Source organism: Somniosus microcephalus, chromosome 2, assembly GCF_052327205.1.
Source record: "Somniosus microcephalus isolate GS21.2 chromosome 2, FLI_Smic_1.0, whole genome shotgun sequence".
NCBI classification, from domain to species: domain Eukaryota; kingdom Metazoa; phylum Chordata; class Chondrichthyes; order Squaliformes; family Somniosidae; genus Somniosus; species Somniosus microcephalus.
This window is the reverse complement of record NC_140988.1, coordinates 37,168,011-37,185,196: the sequence shown is the minus strand read 5'-3', so window position 1 is coordinate 37,185,196 and position 17,186 is coordinate 37,168,011. Positions and strand designations below refer to the sequence as shown.

Genomic DNA, 17,186 nt, shown 5'->3' with positions numbered 1-17,186 from the left:
CACAGTGGGATTCTGAACTCACAACTTCTGGGTTGCTAGGCTAGTATATTAACCATTACACTTCCATCTCTTTAGCTCCCTCACTAACATACCGGGGGTCATTTTAACCTAACCCAAGTGGCAGGAAACTGACAGATAGGCCGACCATTTTTACTTTCCATGAAGGGCAGGGTGTAAAATGGATGGTGTTGTATGAACGCATTAAAGCATAGAATCAGGCAGACAGGCTTACAACTACGATGTTCTCTTTATTGTGTAAAATGGCTGACTGCCGTTTTTCCCGGGTAATTCCCATAATGCAATGCACATTACATTACCGTATTGACTGGTGTCAAACTCGCAATCAATACACGACATCCCCCTTTTCCTTCAAAACAAACTTGCAGTTTACAAACAGTTGCTTACAATAACACAGCATAACTTATTTGGTTTATAAACTTTTTACAAACTTGTGTCTTACCACACAACTAAATAATTCCCAGGTTTAAACATTTAACATCACCCATGCAGTTCTCGCACAGTTTATGTTGTGACATAATCAGACAGTCTTTGGGGTTTTCTTTTAACCCTTTGAGGTCTGGCTGTATTGGGTATGTCTGACATGTTGGTGTCAGTGGGTATTGCCTGTGTCACAGTGGTATGTGTGTCAGGGTCTACTATACTGTCCTCAGTCCCTTGTGTTTCCTCCTGCTCATGGAGTGTCTCCTTTGGTCCATTGGTTCTGTATTTCTTCACAAACATAGTGTTTCTCGAGTAGCGTGCTCTGTCTGGAGATTCTACTACTACTTGACTCCCTGTTTTACTCAAAACTTTGTGGGGTGTGGCATTAAAAGAAGTGGTGAACTTGTCCACTTTGTCCTGCCATACCAGCACCGTGTCGCCAACTTCCATCTCTGAGTATTGTGTTCTCCGCTGTTCATCTGTGTACAGTTTGGACTTGCCTTTTTGTTCTGCGTCCCGGTCATGTACTTCCATGTCTGCGCGCGACTCTGTGATGTCTGGCAGCTTTCCTCTCATTTTCCGTTTAAAGAGCAGCTCTGCCGGGCTCTTTCCTGTTGTGACATGGTCAATGCTCCTGTACACAGTCACATATTTTCTAAGTTCACGTTTCCAATCTAGTCCTTCTGACTGAGCAATTCTGATTGTCTTCATCCACGATGCATTCTGGTGCTTGACTTCTCCGTTAGCCTGAGCCCATTTTGCTGTCGTTTTCAGGTGTTTGATCCCGTTGTTTTCACAGTATTCTTTGAATAATTCAGATCTGAATTGGGGACCATTATCAGATTTGCAGGTGATTGGCAAACCATGACGGCTGAAGGTTGACTCTAAACTATCAATAACCTTCTCTGTTGTTGTGGAGGTCATGATGTCGTATTCATAGTAGTGACTATAATAATCAACTACCACAAGAATGGAGTGTTTGGATGGCAAGGGTCCCAGTAAGTCTATAGCTATATCCTGCCAGGGGCCCTCCGGTAATGGTGTTGGTCTCAACGGTTCAGGTGGGTCGGGTCTGGCTACTATCTGACAGCCGTGGCACGCTTTACAGTGTTTTTCAGCTGCCTTGTCCATGCCAGGCCACCAAACCTTGGTTCTGAGATGTTGCTTTGTTCCAACTATTCCCAAGTGTCCTTCATGTGCTAACACCAGGGCTCGTGCGTGTAACACTGTGGGTAGCACGATGCGTGTTCCCCGAAGAACTAGGTACCCCACTATGCACAGCTCATTTGCAATTGCTGCATAAGCTTTACAGTTCTCAAAATGTCCATTTGTGATTGCCTTCCGTACCTCAATCAGCTCTGGGTCGGTAGCAGAGGCTTCCTCCACCTCTCTAGTGGTGAGTGCTTTTGGTGTCGCACTCACAGCTACAAATCTCACATATTCATCTGAGCCATGAGAATGTCTCTCCTGTTTTGCTGTCTCCCCCAGCAAGCGTGACAGTGGGTCTGCAATGTTTTGCTTGCCTGGAATGTGTATCACCTTAAAATCGTACGGCTGTAATCTAAGTACCCATCTCTCTATACGGGCACAGGATTTAGAGTGTGGGCCGTATATCACTTGTAATGGCTTATGGTCAGTTACCAAGTTAAATTTTCGGCCATACACATATGGATGCAGCCTCTCACAAACCCATACAAGAGCTAAGGCCTCTCTCTCTGTTTGAGAGTATTTCCTCTCACAGTCTGTTAAACTACGACTTACATAGCATATTGGCACCTCTTGTCCCTGTTGGTCCTGAACAATACTGCGCCTAAACCTACAGGACTGGCATCTGCTAGCACCTTGGTTGGTGCGTCCTTATCAAAATATGCTAAAGTGCCGGCTCTGGCCAACTCTTCCTTGAGTGCACTGAATGACTGTCTCTGTTGTGATCCAAATTGAAATGGTGTGTCTTTTCTCGTCAGGCATAGCAGTGGCTCTGATAGCATTGCAAACTGCGGGATGAATCTGCTACTGTACCCAACGAGTCCCAAGAAACTCCTCACCTCTGTAGCATTCTCTGGTTCCCGAGCTTCTGCCACCGCTCGCACTCTCTCTGCTGTTGGTCCGATGCCCTTTTCAGACAACAGGATTCCCATGAAAATCAATCGGTCCATGTTGAATTGGCACTTCTCTGAGTTTAGTGTCAGTCCACTTTCCATTAGTCTGGTCATAACAGCGTGCAGGCTCCTGTCGTGTGTTTCCTGGTCGTGTGCATGCACGATAATGTTGTCTGAGATGTTTTCAACACCCTCTATTCCAGCTAAGGCATTAGCTATCTCGTGCTGATATTGCTCACTAGCTGAAGATACACCGAATATCAGCCTCTTGTACCTGTATACTCCATTATGTACTGCAAACGTTGTGATTTCTCGTGACTCAGGGGTCAGTTCTAGCTGGTGATAACCCCATTTCAGGTCTAGCTTACTAAACACCATCGAGCCGTTCATACCTTGGAGTATCTCATCAACGGTGGGGATTGGATATCGTTCCCTCACTATCGCCTGGTTTGCTCGTCTCATGTCTAGGCATAACCTTACATCCTTATCCACTTTTGCTATAATAACCACAGGATTTACCCATGGGGTGGGACCAGTTACAGGTTCGATAATGTCCATGTCCCTCAATTGTTTTATTTTGGCCTCTACTGCCCCCCTTAAGTTGAATGGTATACACCTGAGTGGCTGGGCCACAGGCTTCACTTGTGGGTCGATATACAAACTGATCTGTTTTGTGTTCAACCTTCCTACTCCCTGCAACACCTTTGGATACCGCTGTTCTAGTAGCTGTCTTACATCTACCACAGCTGAGACATCTGCGCCTATTTTTAAAACTCCCAGTTTCATGGCTGTCTCCCTTCCTAGCAACGGCTCTCCTTGGCCTTTAACCACAATGAACTCCACCTGCTCAGTTCTCTTACCTATTGTAATCCCACATGTGAATACACCTTTAACTGAAAGTGGTCGGCTAGAAGCATAAGAGAATATCTTTCTCTCTGTCTTAGGGACATGTGACTGACACTTAATGGGCCAGAAATTGGTGAACGGGGCTTGCCGCGCGTGCAAGCCCCGTATATGCACTTAACCCGCGCTACTGCCGATCAGCTCCAGGGACGCCTGGACTTGGTGTTTGAAAAAGAAGAATCCCGGGCAGCGTATGACGTCACGCCGCCCAGGAGTGCAGCCAACGCGAAGCCAAGAGCGTGCAGTGTAAGTGAGACACGCCCCTTGAGGTCTCAGTTTCACTGGACACGCCCCCAATGTTTCTGTCAAGCTGCTAAGCATTTTTACATGCAAAGCAGCAGTTTAAATAGGTTTTTGGAAGTTTTTTGAAGATTTTGGTAACTTTTATAAACTTTTTAAAATGTTTACATTATTTTGAGTAATCTGAAGTAGTTTTAAAGAGAATTAAAGCAATTTAAAGACTTTTAAAAGCCCTAAAAGAATTTTTTTAATTCCATTTATTTATTTAACAATGTCGTCGTCATACGTGTCTTCACACTGTTCCCTTTGGGGAACTGTATGAAGTGGTGGAAGGATTTATGGCCATGATTAACGCTCATTCCGTGACCGTAACCATCTTTGAACCAGCCATTAGGGCGGTTAGTCCTATGGCGGGAGGGTTTTACGGGCTCCCACAAGCTATACAAGGAGGGGGGGCCACCCACACCCACGGACGCAAATATCCCACTGGATGTCAACCCAGAATTTAGAGCCGGAGCTCCGACTCCACTTGCCGGGACTGTCTGGAGCGGGGTTCGAAACCCTACCCTGATCTGGCCCAGCGGCGGGGATCCTACCGCTATGACAAAGGCCCAATCCGATTAGCAACGTGAAATGGCAGCATAGGGCTCCAGTCACGGGGAGGGAAAAGGCACAGGAAACGTATGGGTGTCACCTTTTGTGCGGAGTGGGCCTTTTGCATAGCAGTAAGCATCCCCGCCGCTGGGCCAGAAGGAGTAGGGTTTTGAACCCCACTCCAGACAGTCCCGGCAAGTGGAGTCGGAGCTCCAACTTTAAATTCTGGGTAGACATCCAGCGGGATACTTGCGTCCGTGGGTGTTGGTGGCCCCCCCCCCTCAGATGGGTTGTGGGAGCCCGTAAAACCCTCCCACCTTAGGACTAACCACCCTAATGGCTGGTTCAAAGATGGTTACGGTCACGGAATGAGCGTTAATCACGGCCATAAATCCTTCCACCACTTCATACAGTTCCCCAAAGGGAACAGTGTGAGTATACGTACGGTGATGACCTCTTGCGCAATGCACCTCCTTGGACCCTCAGTCGCAGATGCGAGGGGGCAAGTCGTGCAATTGTTAAATTTTTCATTTTATTGACATGTAAAATGTTGGCCCAGTAATTCCCTTCCAAATGCGCAAGTGCGGTCGGGGTACTTACGCATCTGGCCGGATGAAATGCCGGTTTTCAGCATGCACAGTGCATGTGGGGAAAACCGGCATTTCCTGTCCTCTGAACGAAGGGGTTCAGAGGCAGAACGCGTGCGACTGCACAGGCAGCGCGTGCGCAGTATAATTCGCCGCTTTCATTAATGCTTTCAGTGAGGTCAAGTCATTACAACTTACACATGAAAAAAGCATGGGTACAGTTGCTCCAGAGGCTGCGGAGGAAGATATTTATTATCGTGGAGCTTCTGAAAGTATGTATGTCTGTATATATTCCTTTGCGTGTTATGTATATATTCCTTTACTTATGTGTATGAATGTATTATTTAATTATGACTTTCAGAGAAAGTAACTTATTGGAAAATCATAATTAAAAACATACATTCATACACATTAGTAAAGTAATATAAAACATACATACATATACGTAAAGGAATATATGTGGACATACATACATAGCTCATTCTCACATTCCATTCACACAGCCACAATTGCTCCTTCTACCTACCGTTCTGAAAATCCTTTAAAAAAAAAAATTTAAACTTTAAAACTTACTTAAAATTTCTTAAAATAACTTCCCTCCCTTTCCCAAACAAAAATATTGCATTTCAAAAGCTCCACGATAAAATATATCTTCCTCCGCAGCCAATGAACAACTTTACACTTGCTTTTTTCAAGTGTAACTTCTAAGGACTTACCCTCACTGAATCCATCATTGAAATCCACAAAGTTCACTGCGCAAGCGTTGCCTGTGCAGTCGCACGCGCTGTGAATAGACCTCGGGTCTGGAAATGCCGGCGTTCCCCGCATGCGCTGTTCCTGCTGAACGCCGGCATTTCCAACGGCCAGATGCGTGAGTACCCCGACCGTACTCACGCTTCTGGCCGCGAATTTCTGGCCCATTGTGTTCTGACTTTAATCCTTTCCATGTATTCTCATCTATCACATTATTAGTTGCACCCGAATCAATTAACATTCTCAGGTTTACTCCCCCCACACAAAAGGTAAGTCTCTCTGTCACGTTATTTCCAGTAACAGCAAATGCAAAGTCATTTTGTTCCTCTACATTGTTCACACTGTGTTTCTTTGTACCCTTTGTGCGGCATACTTTGGCGAAATGATCCTTTCCCTTGCACTTATGACACGTTTGTCCGCGTGCTGGGCATTTCGGATCTCTGCCCATGTGGTCTGTGTGTCCACATCTATAACATTTCCTTTCGTTCCTATCGCCATTTCCCTTTGGTTTCTCTGTCGAGCTTTTCGCATAATACCCTCTTTTCTGTGTAACACGACGAACAGTATCTGTCTCCGCCTTCCCTGTACATAACATGGCTGACATCTGCTCCTCGATGTTTTCACATTGTGAGGCCAATTGTAACGTGCAGGCGAGCGTTAGACCTTGCCCTTCCTCTAGCAATTTCCTCTGCACATAGGCTGACGTGCACCTACTCAGGATAGCGTCTCTTATTTGATTATCCGCATCCCCCCCAAAAGCACAGTCTTTAGCAGCCTGCCGCAAGCGAGTAGCAAATTGTTGCACAGTCTCACCTGTCTTCTGGGACAACTTATAAAAAGTCTGTCTAGCAAATGCTGCGTTGACCTGGGGCACGAAGTAGTGATTCAAGGCACTAACCGCCGCCGTGTAGTCTGCTGGCTCTCCTGTGTCCGGTAGAGTCGAAAAGATATCCTGGACATCTGGTCCTGCTAGGTGTAGAAGTAGAGCTCTTCTCCTCTGCTTTGTGGCACCTGTAGAGGTATCGTCGATAATGAGTCCTTTGCCGTCGGCATAAAGCTCAAAAGACGTTAACCACCTCGTCCATCTTGGACCCAACGTGGCTGGCTCGGCGAAGCATGCAAAATTTTGAATGCCGGTCTTCTCCATCCTAGCTAACCAAAACTTGGGCAACTACCTATTTAAAATGATTCCGTTCGTTATCCTCATCGCCAATGTTGTATGAACACGTTAAAGCATAGAATCAGGCAGACAGGCTTACAACTACGATGTTCTCTTTATTGTGTAAAATGGTTGACTGCCGTTTTTCCTGGGTAATTCCCATAATGCAATGCACATTACATTACCGTATTGCCTGGTGTCAAACTCGCAATCAATACACGACAGATGGCCATTCCAATCACATCAGTTTCCCGCCGGGTGAGTTGGACTAAAATTATCCCCACTCTTCCAGTTTATTTTCTTTTTCTCTCTCCTTCCCTTTCCCCATTTAGTCTTCCTCTCCCCTCCTCCCCCCTCTCTAGCTGTTTGGCATCTTCCTCTTTCTCTGTTTGTCTCTCTTCCTTCCTTCCATTACTACCCTTCCTGTTACTACCCTTTCCTATAATGTTAACAACAACAACTTGCATTTAGATAGCACCTTTAATGTAGTAAAACATCCCAAGGCACTTCATAGGAACGATATCAAACAAAACTTGACCCCGAGCCACATAAGGAGATATTAGAACAGATGTTTACCCGCACCACATCTCAGAGGGGGAGAAATGTTTTCTGTACGCAGGCAGTTGGCTGTACTGCCTTGAACTGGATCCTACAAGCAGTGAAGGTTGACTTAGTTAGAATTTTTCATTTTCTCCATCAGCAGTTAAGTGGTCATTTATTAACAAATCATTTATCAATTTGTATTTACAGTTGAATCCTAATAAACATATAAATATACTTCACCAAGAAATTATATTGCTTTGAGCAGTATAAACTGCCAATGAAAATAGCTGATCAGCAAATCTGGACCGAAAGCCTACTTAATCAGTCATCCCAATAATTCATTCGAAAGCAAAGTGGTAAACACTGAACAAAAATATATATTTTACACAGAAGTAATTATTTCTGTCAAATATACTGATGACTCAAGACAAAAATTACTACTGGTCTGGCTATACTTAATAAAAAGAGTATTATATGTTAATGGTCCCAGTTTTGATCTTGACTCTGTATAGAGGTAACTGAGGGATGCTACAATTTGTTCTAACAGCCCAGGTTAGGGAGCTGAAGATCAACCGGTGATCCCACTTCTGATCATTATCCGATAGCTACTATTGGAAATGCATGTGTGTGGATGTCGTGAGAGGGAAGCATCGGATTCGGCTATGAAACCCTTGTGATTGAATGGCTTTTGAGAGTTGCTGTCTAGATTCAAACATGAATAATGACCACTTAGGCAAAGTGCTGGAGGATGTCCCACAGAAAGGACTCAAGAGGGGAAATTTCCCAGGTCTGCACCCAGGTGCACTGGATCAGCTAGGCACAGAGAATATCGGAAAATCAGGCTGGTTAGAGTGCGTGCCTGTAAACGAACCCTCCCAATTTTCCATCCATTAATTTAATTGAAAGGCAAATGATGTAGGTTCCTTTAGAAACCTGGGCGGTAATTTTGACTCTGTCTGATAGTGTAACATGGGCACTAGCGAGTCGGCAGCCCATTTTACATCTATCCCGATTTTTATTTCCACTGACTTCAATGGAAATAACATTCGGGAAAGATGTAAAACAGGCTGCCGACTCGCTATCACCCGTTTTACACTATCACACAAAGTCAAGATCAATCCCCTGCACTTCAATGCACCCAATGTTACAATTATTTGCTGTGCCCTGGTGATCCCGACTTCAGAAGAGGAAGGGGAAACAGAAGGCCGGAAAAAGAAAAATTGGTGAGAAAAATTGTTTTACTTAATGAGATTGAACAGGAAGTGGCTTCGTTCATTGAAATTCTGTGTAATAGGAGTGAATGGAAAATGATTTGGTACAATGCAATTTTTAAAAATAGAAATGAATGGACATAGTTTGGCACACTGAAATTCTGTGTGAGTGAATGGAAATGGTTTGGTGCATTGGAATTCTATTGTTGGATTAGATAGCCTGCCTCACTGGCACTAACTGCAAATGCTTGTGTAAATGCTTAGGTTCATGACATGTGTAAACTCAGTGAATGCTATAAATATTCGGCATGCATCAAGCGTATTCAGACTCTCCATCTATATATATGAGCCTGGCAGTTTTGTAGTTAGGCCAGGATTTTATAATGTCTCTTTTTCCTGTTGCTGCTCTGAAGCAAATCTGAATTTAATGCGATCAGAATACCATGATACATGATACTTTGTTAAGCATTTTAAAGAAGATTTTCTTTCCCCAACATTGAACAAAATGGAATGCTAACATGCTTAAATTATTTGTGATGTTTCTAAAAAGCATGTTGTAATGGGACTGAAAGAAAGCAACAGAATGCTGCTCAGATCAATTCTTCCTAATTTCAACATGGAAAACTGAAATTATTCATCAAGTCATCCACATTAGTAAAAGGTGCCCTGTAACCTGATACTAAAAGGAAAAAAATGCTTTTCAAAATGTATTTGAAGTAACCTTGGTGTTTGTGTGTGTAGTACATTCTCTTCAAGGATTCATCAAGCATATCACAGAATGTTTCCCTGTTTTGATTGTTACTAACCAATTTCATGTCTGCCTGTGATGTATCTTCTTTGTATTTCACTGGCATTGGTACATGGAGAAAGGATAACAAAGTGGTCCGCTGACACAGTGCTGCTGGGTGTATCAACATATGTCACAGTGTAGATTGCCACATTCCATTTCTGCCAAGATCTGAATTGCCTAATCTGAGGCCAGGCATTTTTGGGAGGTGCTTTCCTTCAGGGAAGGACGCTTGGAGGACAACCCAACTCAACATTGCTTTTGAGTACCTCTTACTGGCCAGCTCAAGAGCGTAGTGAGCAAAGGCCAAGGAACAGTTTGCATATCCTCTCAATTGAGGAAATGTTAGGTAGTGTAGGGAAATGATGACAACAACAATAATAAAAATCTTGCATTTATATAGAGCTCTTTGTGTAAAAGTAAACATCTGAGTGCTCAACTAGGTAGAAAGGTCAACACTAGGATATATTTGGGGTTAGGCAAAGTCAAAGAGAAAAGTTATTTGGAAGCTTTTAAAATTAGGGAGGTGCATTAGAGCAGTGAAGTGACTGAAATATGGGCCTCCAATGACGGAGTGGATGGAATGGGGAACAGGCATTCATCAGGTGTCACTGGAGCACAGGTTATGACAGGGATACATGTCTGGATAGGGTGCAGGGAGATTGTTGAGGAATTTAAAGATAAGGATCTTGAGGTTGATTTGCTCAGGCACATGCAGTTTGGCAAGAACAGGAGTGATTGGTATGTGGAACTTTGCGCAGGAGAAGACACAGATTGCTGAGTTCTAAATTAGGTGAAGTTTGAGAAGGATTGAAGTGGAGAGGCTGGCAAAGAAGGTTTGATCCTGAGATGGTGAAGACATGAATTAGGATTGCCGCAGTGATTGAGGGAGAAACAATAAGACATTGAAATATTATATAAACTTAAAAGTTACTATTAAAGAGTGCTATACATTTTGGCAATGACAGAAATGATACGTTGACAATTGTCAGCTCTAAGGCTAACTTATTGCTTCTGTCTGTTTCTCTCCACAGCACGGAAGAGAATTTGCTAGTCCCTTCTGTTGTTGCAGCATGATTTTGCACAAGCCAACGACTTAAAAACAAAATCAACTTTCCAGTCCGTCATCCTGGCCATCGAGTTGTGCGTAACGTAGTCGGTTCCTAATTGGAGACAATCTGCTAATAATGGAATCGAATGCTCTCAGCAGGTCTGAGAATGATGCGATTTGGAGACTTTTTGGAAGTGACTGGTCTGGTTACTTCCATGACCTGTGTGTGCCTGTTTACAGCACTCAAAAACTTTTACTGAGCTCCCAGCTCTTTCTTTAATCACCGACCATCACAGATCGGCACCAAAAGAAGCCAACTGTACAGAAACCAATCAGATGTGCATTACAGATGCAATATCACTGTTTTAGATGTGACTGTTTTTTCTATTTTTTTTGTGATGGAGTGTTCCCAGATTGCGCCAACTTTTCAAGACTGTGACTGTGTCCTTTGCACACACTACTAGGTCTTTCCAATGATGAGCCGCAGACCCACAACTATCAGAGCTCCTCGGTTCAACAACATTCTGTAGTTTATACACAGTGTTACTTGCAAATGTGTTTACTGTACTCTTTTGAGACTTCTAAATAAAAAGAAATGTACTCCTTTTTTTTCTTCCTGAAGTGGTGGTATTCAGTAAGGGGATGATTTAGCAACCCGGATATCAATAATCCCAAGTGTCTATTTATCTATAGCCTCTTCTTTCATTTCCAAGACCGATTAAAACCACACAAAAAGAGAAATTGAGAAAGCTGATCTATGATAACACTTAAAGTCAAAAGTAAATTTAAACACTTAAACAGTTTTTTTTTCTCCTTCCTAGCAGACAAACCATTTTGAGCTACTTGCTAGGTATTTTCTCATCATGAGTAATTGATCTGGATCCCAAGAGTTCCACTGGTAGACAGCAGAGAAGATTGTTTTGCTTTATCTCATACATATAACCTATAGATCCCTCTCTCGTGATGTCTTTTTCACTTTCACTCAGGGGAGAAGGAGGCTTTTAGGAATAAAGTTACCCCGTCAAACCCACTTATATGTAAGTATGATATAAGTTTCTAGTAACTCCTGGTATGGTTGGAATAAAATCTACAAGAAGTGGGAGTGTATTTAAAGGCCATAACATATTTGATACATTCTCTTGGATATCCAATAGTCCACAAAGCAAAGCTCCCATGGTTAGTCACACCATTGAACCCCAAGAGCATATCACATCTTTGAGTGGGGTATCTATTGTTAGCCAGCTCTTTTATATTATACAGGATCACTCCTTTTTGATTTTTGGTCAAATAAACTATTTAAACCAACCCTTATTTTAAGCTACCAAATTTAACTTTTTTAGAATAAAAAAGAAAACAGCAGATTGAGGTGAAAAATTGGGGAAAATTGACTTTTTTAAAAATAAAATATTATGAACAAATGGATGTTGTATTTTTCTCACATTGTTGAAGCAGTTTATTGTCAATAAAAACTGTAATACATTATTATTCTATCCACACTGTAGTAGTTTATATGTGCTTAAATTAGTCAGCAAAACTTTGAAACATGAAATAAATATAATGCTACACAGCAATCATCTGGGTTAATTCAACAAGCAGTACAGAATAATGATGCAATTGTTTACAATCATGGATTTAAAGTGCTATTCATTAAAAGTTCAGTGAACGCCTTTTATGTCTCTGTAATAATGTTAGTCTGATGCTGGAGTAATTGTGTTAATTGCAGTGTGGTGTTTGAACGACTATCGATGCTTTTGCACCTTAGAAGTGTTGCCAACTGTAGGCACGTGATTCTCCTTCTGTTGGCTGAAGTTCAGAGATTAAGCAACCCAACATTCCAGGAACTGACGTCAGTATACATTCATGAAAATGCGGCCTATGAATTTGCCATTGGGCTTCGCCTTAAGAGCTAACAGGTTTCTGGTCCTAGATGTTTGCACTCTCACCTCCAGGACATACAAAGGAGCCCAGCACACCTAGAAAAACTGATTCTCGATGAGTGTAAAAGGGGGAGAGTGGGGCAAGGAGGTCACTTTCCTGAGTCAGCAATACAAAGTACAGTAAGTATAAACATGCCTTAAGTCTATGGCATGATTATGTTGGAGTAACTGTTAAGGATTCTATGATATTGGAGTGACTATTAAGGATGCTATGATGTTGGAGTGACTGTAGTAAGGACTATAAGATGTTTTAGTAACAATGTTAAATATTGTATGATGTAATGATTCTATTAAGGACTGCATGATGTTGAAGTTGTGGATTAGATGATGTTGGACTTGCTGTATTCAGGGTTATATGACATAGGGATGATGGTGTTAAAGATTGCATGATGTTGGAGTGAATGTGTTCAGAATTATTTGATCTTGGGGTGACTGTGATAGGATTGTATGATGCTCGCTTGGCTGTGTTAAGGATTGTATGAAGGTGAAGTGACTGTTAAGGAATATATGTAGTTAGAGTGACTGTTAAGGATTATATGATGTTGGGGTGACTGTTAGGAACTGCATGATGATGGAGTACTTTCTGTTTATTTTCCCCACTTCTTTCTCATTTTCTCTTCTCTTTGCTCTTTGATAGTTTTAGTTTAACACCAGTGCACATTTTGAGTATTTGTACTTATGTTACTGTTAGCACCTTTTATTGTAAAGAGAATAATTATTATTTCAGTTTAGTCATTTTTCCTTAAACTACAGTTTTTGATGTTGGAAGATCAAAATTCATTTGAATCAAGTCTGTCTATTTTAGAGATAAATATTTGACAATTAAACATAAAGGCTTGGAGCTACCACTACATTGCGCTGGTATTTCCAGCACAATTCCCCTAAAATTAGCCAAACCAGCACAAAAGATCAAGGAATTTCAAGCAGAAATTACACCCAGAGCAAATCGATTTTCCGCAATCTTTTGTGCTAGTTTAAAAAACATCACGCTGGAATCCAGCCCCAGCCACAAATCTGTAGCGGCTCTAAATATATATAGGGCCAGATTTTGCTGAAAAAATAACGGCGTCTGAATAACGTATGCCGTTATTAAGGTGCAAATCGCCCAGAAACTTGTAGTGAGGAAGAGATACCCCGTGAATTGCGAATCACCTCAAGTTGCTGGCCAATTTTCACCGCTCCACTGTTAGATTCACGAAAATCGCATCCCATGCTTAACCTTCCTGTGATTTTCATGAAGTTGCTGCATTTGCACATTAATTGCCCATTAAATTTGCCACAGAAAGTTAAGTCTAGTAACAGCGTAAGTACCCTTTTAACAGCATGATAATTGTTAACGACTGCCAGTGAACCTCTCTTGTGCAGAAAGTGAATAATTATAAGTGTGGAGTCTTATTCCTTCAGCTTGTGAATTGTTTTAGGAGATTTTTAAAATGTAAAATTTAAAATTTTTACTTTTTCTTTCTGTCTTTTTTTACTCTCTCTCGATCCAATCTTTCTTTCTCTCACTTTATTTCTCTTTCTGTGCCTGATTTGACATTGAATTCACCCAGTCCAATTTACCCTCCTTAGTCTGTTTATTTCTCAGTCCTTTAATCTCATTGGTTAAGGAGATACACTGTATGTCCTGTTCTTCACCAAGGTCCCAGCTGCCTGTTGCCCTCGCTGCACCGTTATCAGCTTGCACTTCCAGCTACTTTGTGGACAAAGTTTTTAAAATCTAAACATGCACGAGTAAGTCTAACTAGCGGGGTACGCCGCAAGATGCAAACATACGAATTAGGAGCAGGAGTGGGCCACTCGGCCCCTCGAGCCTGCTCCGCCATTCAATAAGATCATGGCTGATCTGATTATTCCACATTCCCGCCTACCCCCGATAACCTTTCACCCCCATGCCCCGCTCCAGCAAAATCTGGCCCATCATATTTTGCTTTGCCATTTAGATTTACATTTTCTTTATCACTGCCATGTTTTGTTCTTCCAGTTCACTTAAATTAGTGTAGCATCGCATGATAAGAGCATTGCCTTATTTATATCTTGTTGAGAATAACATTTGGTTCTGAGTGTGCAATGTGGCAAACAACTTGAGAGTTAAGTCACATTAGTTTGGGGGTTGAACCATGCACAGAGATAAGCATCATAGTAATGGGCATTACCATTTTAGTTATTTCCCCTTTGTGTATTCAACACAGTCTCTCAACACGCTCCCAAAATTGAACTGTAGCTTGGGCCTGCTATAGTGATTGATAGTGGAGTGAAAGTCTGCTATTACATTTAGAATTGCCTTAATGAATGCCTTGTGCACTCCTTAACTGTGACCTACAACCTTGTGTGATCTACTATGACTGTGTTCACTCAGTTATTAGGCCTCCTGCATTGCTAGGCCTGAATGAGGTTAGCACTAACACACAGTTTGGAGCAATTATAAACATTATTTAAACTCCAATTGTATTACAACCTTGTAAAATTCATTGCTTACATTTAAAATTTACAATTTCTGTTATTGATTTTTTTTGTTTACTGACACTGTGTGATTTGGATCACATGACAGGAAGGGTTGGGAAGTTGCAAGATTATGACATTGGCACGGAACTATAATAGAATCAGCTGACAGGGAGAGTGTCTTACTGAAACATAATCTTTCTCACTGGATTAAAATTCTTCTGTATATGTGTATAATGAAATAATTCAAGTCCCAGTTTGCTCCTGGCAAGGTCAGTACTGGTTTAGCCTTTTCTGATAGGCACAAGTTTGATTTATATGCAATTTTCCTTATCTCAGCATATTACACAAAATAGGATTCCGCTATGAAGCAATTTGCATTTTCATAATTTTAAAATCCTAACATAGGGAAGGACTTAAACTTTTGAAAAAAGAAAGCTGGTTTGTTTATACTTTTGATTCTTTCTTCACTTTATGAGACTAGGGGGGGGAAATTCAGTTGCTTTGCGCCTCCTGTTAGCGCCCTAAGAGGGCACTAATGGGGCGCAAAGCAACTAGCACCAGGGTGCGGTGATGTTTGCGCTGCTTCCGAAATTGACCAGACATTTTGCGATGGCGCTAAACACTACAGTCACGAGCTCCTGCGCCCGCAGATCGTGACGTCAGTCGAGTGTGCAACGCCCCGGTAGCGCCCTGGACCAGATATTGAGTGGCGCCCCCTGCCTTACCACCTGCCACTAGCAACGACAGGTTGTGGGGAGCATTTTGCAGTCGGGAAGGGACTGGGGGAGTGCTATTTAAAGGCGACCGCTTCCTGCCTTTTTCTGTCGGTGACATTTTTGCACCACGCATTCTGAGAGAGAGAGAGACTTCTGGAGAGATTCAACGCTGTGTGAAGGGATTTTGGGTACTGAGCAGCACTTTGCAGGTTCATTTTGATTTGACCTTCCTTGCATCGATATAGAAGAGACTATGGGGGCTGCACTCTGAGCTCTTTCCCTGGGCCTCTCCAGTGTTCTTTCCAGCAGATTTGATGTACAGGTCTCTCCAGGCCGAGATTCAAGGCTGCAATGAGCAGGTTGTGGATGGAGAGCAAGATCGACCCTCCCTTTTAAGAACTGGCCAGTGTGTGTTCTATTGCTGACTGACATCACATGAGCTTCGCCAGCGCTCTGAGGTAGCGCCTTGCTCTGCAGCGTTAGCGTCTAGAGAGGTGTGTAGCTCCTGATTTAGCGCTCCAATCACCTCCAGGGGCGATAAAAGCCAAGTTTGCAGTTGGAGGCGATAATTAGCGCCAGGCGCTAAACCTTGCGCCCAGCCGATAATTGCGCTCCAAACGGGGCGATACCAAATTTCTCCACCTAGAAGCCTAACTCTTAAAAATATGTACAAATCTATGCACATTTCATGTTCATAAGTTGACATATGTCAAATGTGCACAGATGCCCCATGTAAGAATTTATGGATTGTTTTTTCCTCAGCAATCTGGCTCCAAAGCACCATGGCTCCAATTCTAGGGTCGAACCAGCTTCTTCGATTATCGTAATCATAGTCTAGAGAAGATTACTAGATGTATTCTGCAATCTATCTGCAGTCATTGATTCATTGTAACCATTCCTTTCAGTTGTTGATCAATTTTGGTTTAAACCTTATTGTGAAAGATGTCCTGTTACTTTTTAGTTCCATTACGTATTAGGTTAATGGAGAAACTTGCTGAAAAGAGAGCTGGTTTTTTTTTTGGTTAATGAACAATAGCTCAGATTTTCCACTGGCAGCTGCTTGGTTTTGGGCAGGCAGCAGCAAGGAAATGGGGTGGGGATTTGTTGTGCTGAATACCCCTCCCTCTTTAGTTGCTGCCCCATTTTCTGCTATAATTTCCAGCAGCTGGGAGAACTGCCTGGATTTAGATTCTCTTAAGCCTTTGTACTAATCATAAATTATTATCTTTTGCCCCAGCATCATTACTAGCTATAAAGGGTTTCCAATGGGAATCCCTCTGTCGGAGATGTTTGGAAGAAGAGTAGGACTGATGAAGGAACACCAGGCCGGTTAGGCTTCATGCGATGAGCTTCGTGCCCACCCACTGGCACCAACACACCTGTATCTGCAGAGGTGAAAAAACCTCGCTTTGGCAGACTATTAGTGGCATCCAATAAAAGCAGCTCCCAAACCTAGCCAAAATCAATATTTGTATGTACAGCAGGGTTGATTTTCCACATTGGCATATTTCCAGGTTGTTCTGATAAAGAAATATGGGTGGAAACACAAATCCCTGTCTCTGCCCCAGTAGTGCTTGGCACACATTGCTGGAGGGTGGGAGCATGGTGAAAACTCTTGCTTGACGCAGGCAGGAGCCTCATTATAATATTTAAATGACACAGGACCAGTGTGTTGAGGCCTCCTGCAAGTTTTTCCATTCTTTACACTTTTTCAAAGGCA

At 42.5% G+C, this 17,186-nt stretch overlaps 1 protein-coding gene across 1 annotated transcript in view; it reads left to right on the top strand.

Moving 5' to 3' along the window:
* Positions 1 to 12,035, top strand: part of pcdh10a (protocadherin 10a) — a 66,066-nt gene extending 54,031 nt beyond the window's left edge. Inside the window, exon 5 of the mRNA XM_086008497.1 lies at positions 10,352 to 12,035. Within this exon, the coding sequence (XP_085864623.1) occupies positions 10,352 to 10,371 (20 nt within the window). The 3' untranslated portion in view covers positions 10,372 to 12,035. The remainder of the gene's footprint in view (positions 1 to 10,351) is intronic.
* The last annotated feature ends 5,151 nt before the right edge of the window (positions 12,036 to 17,186 follow it).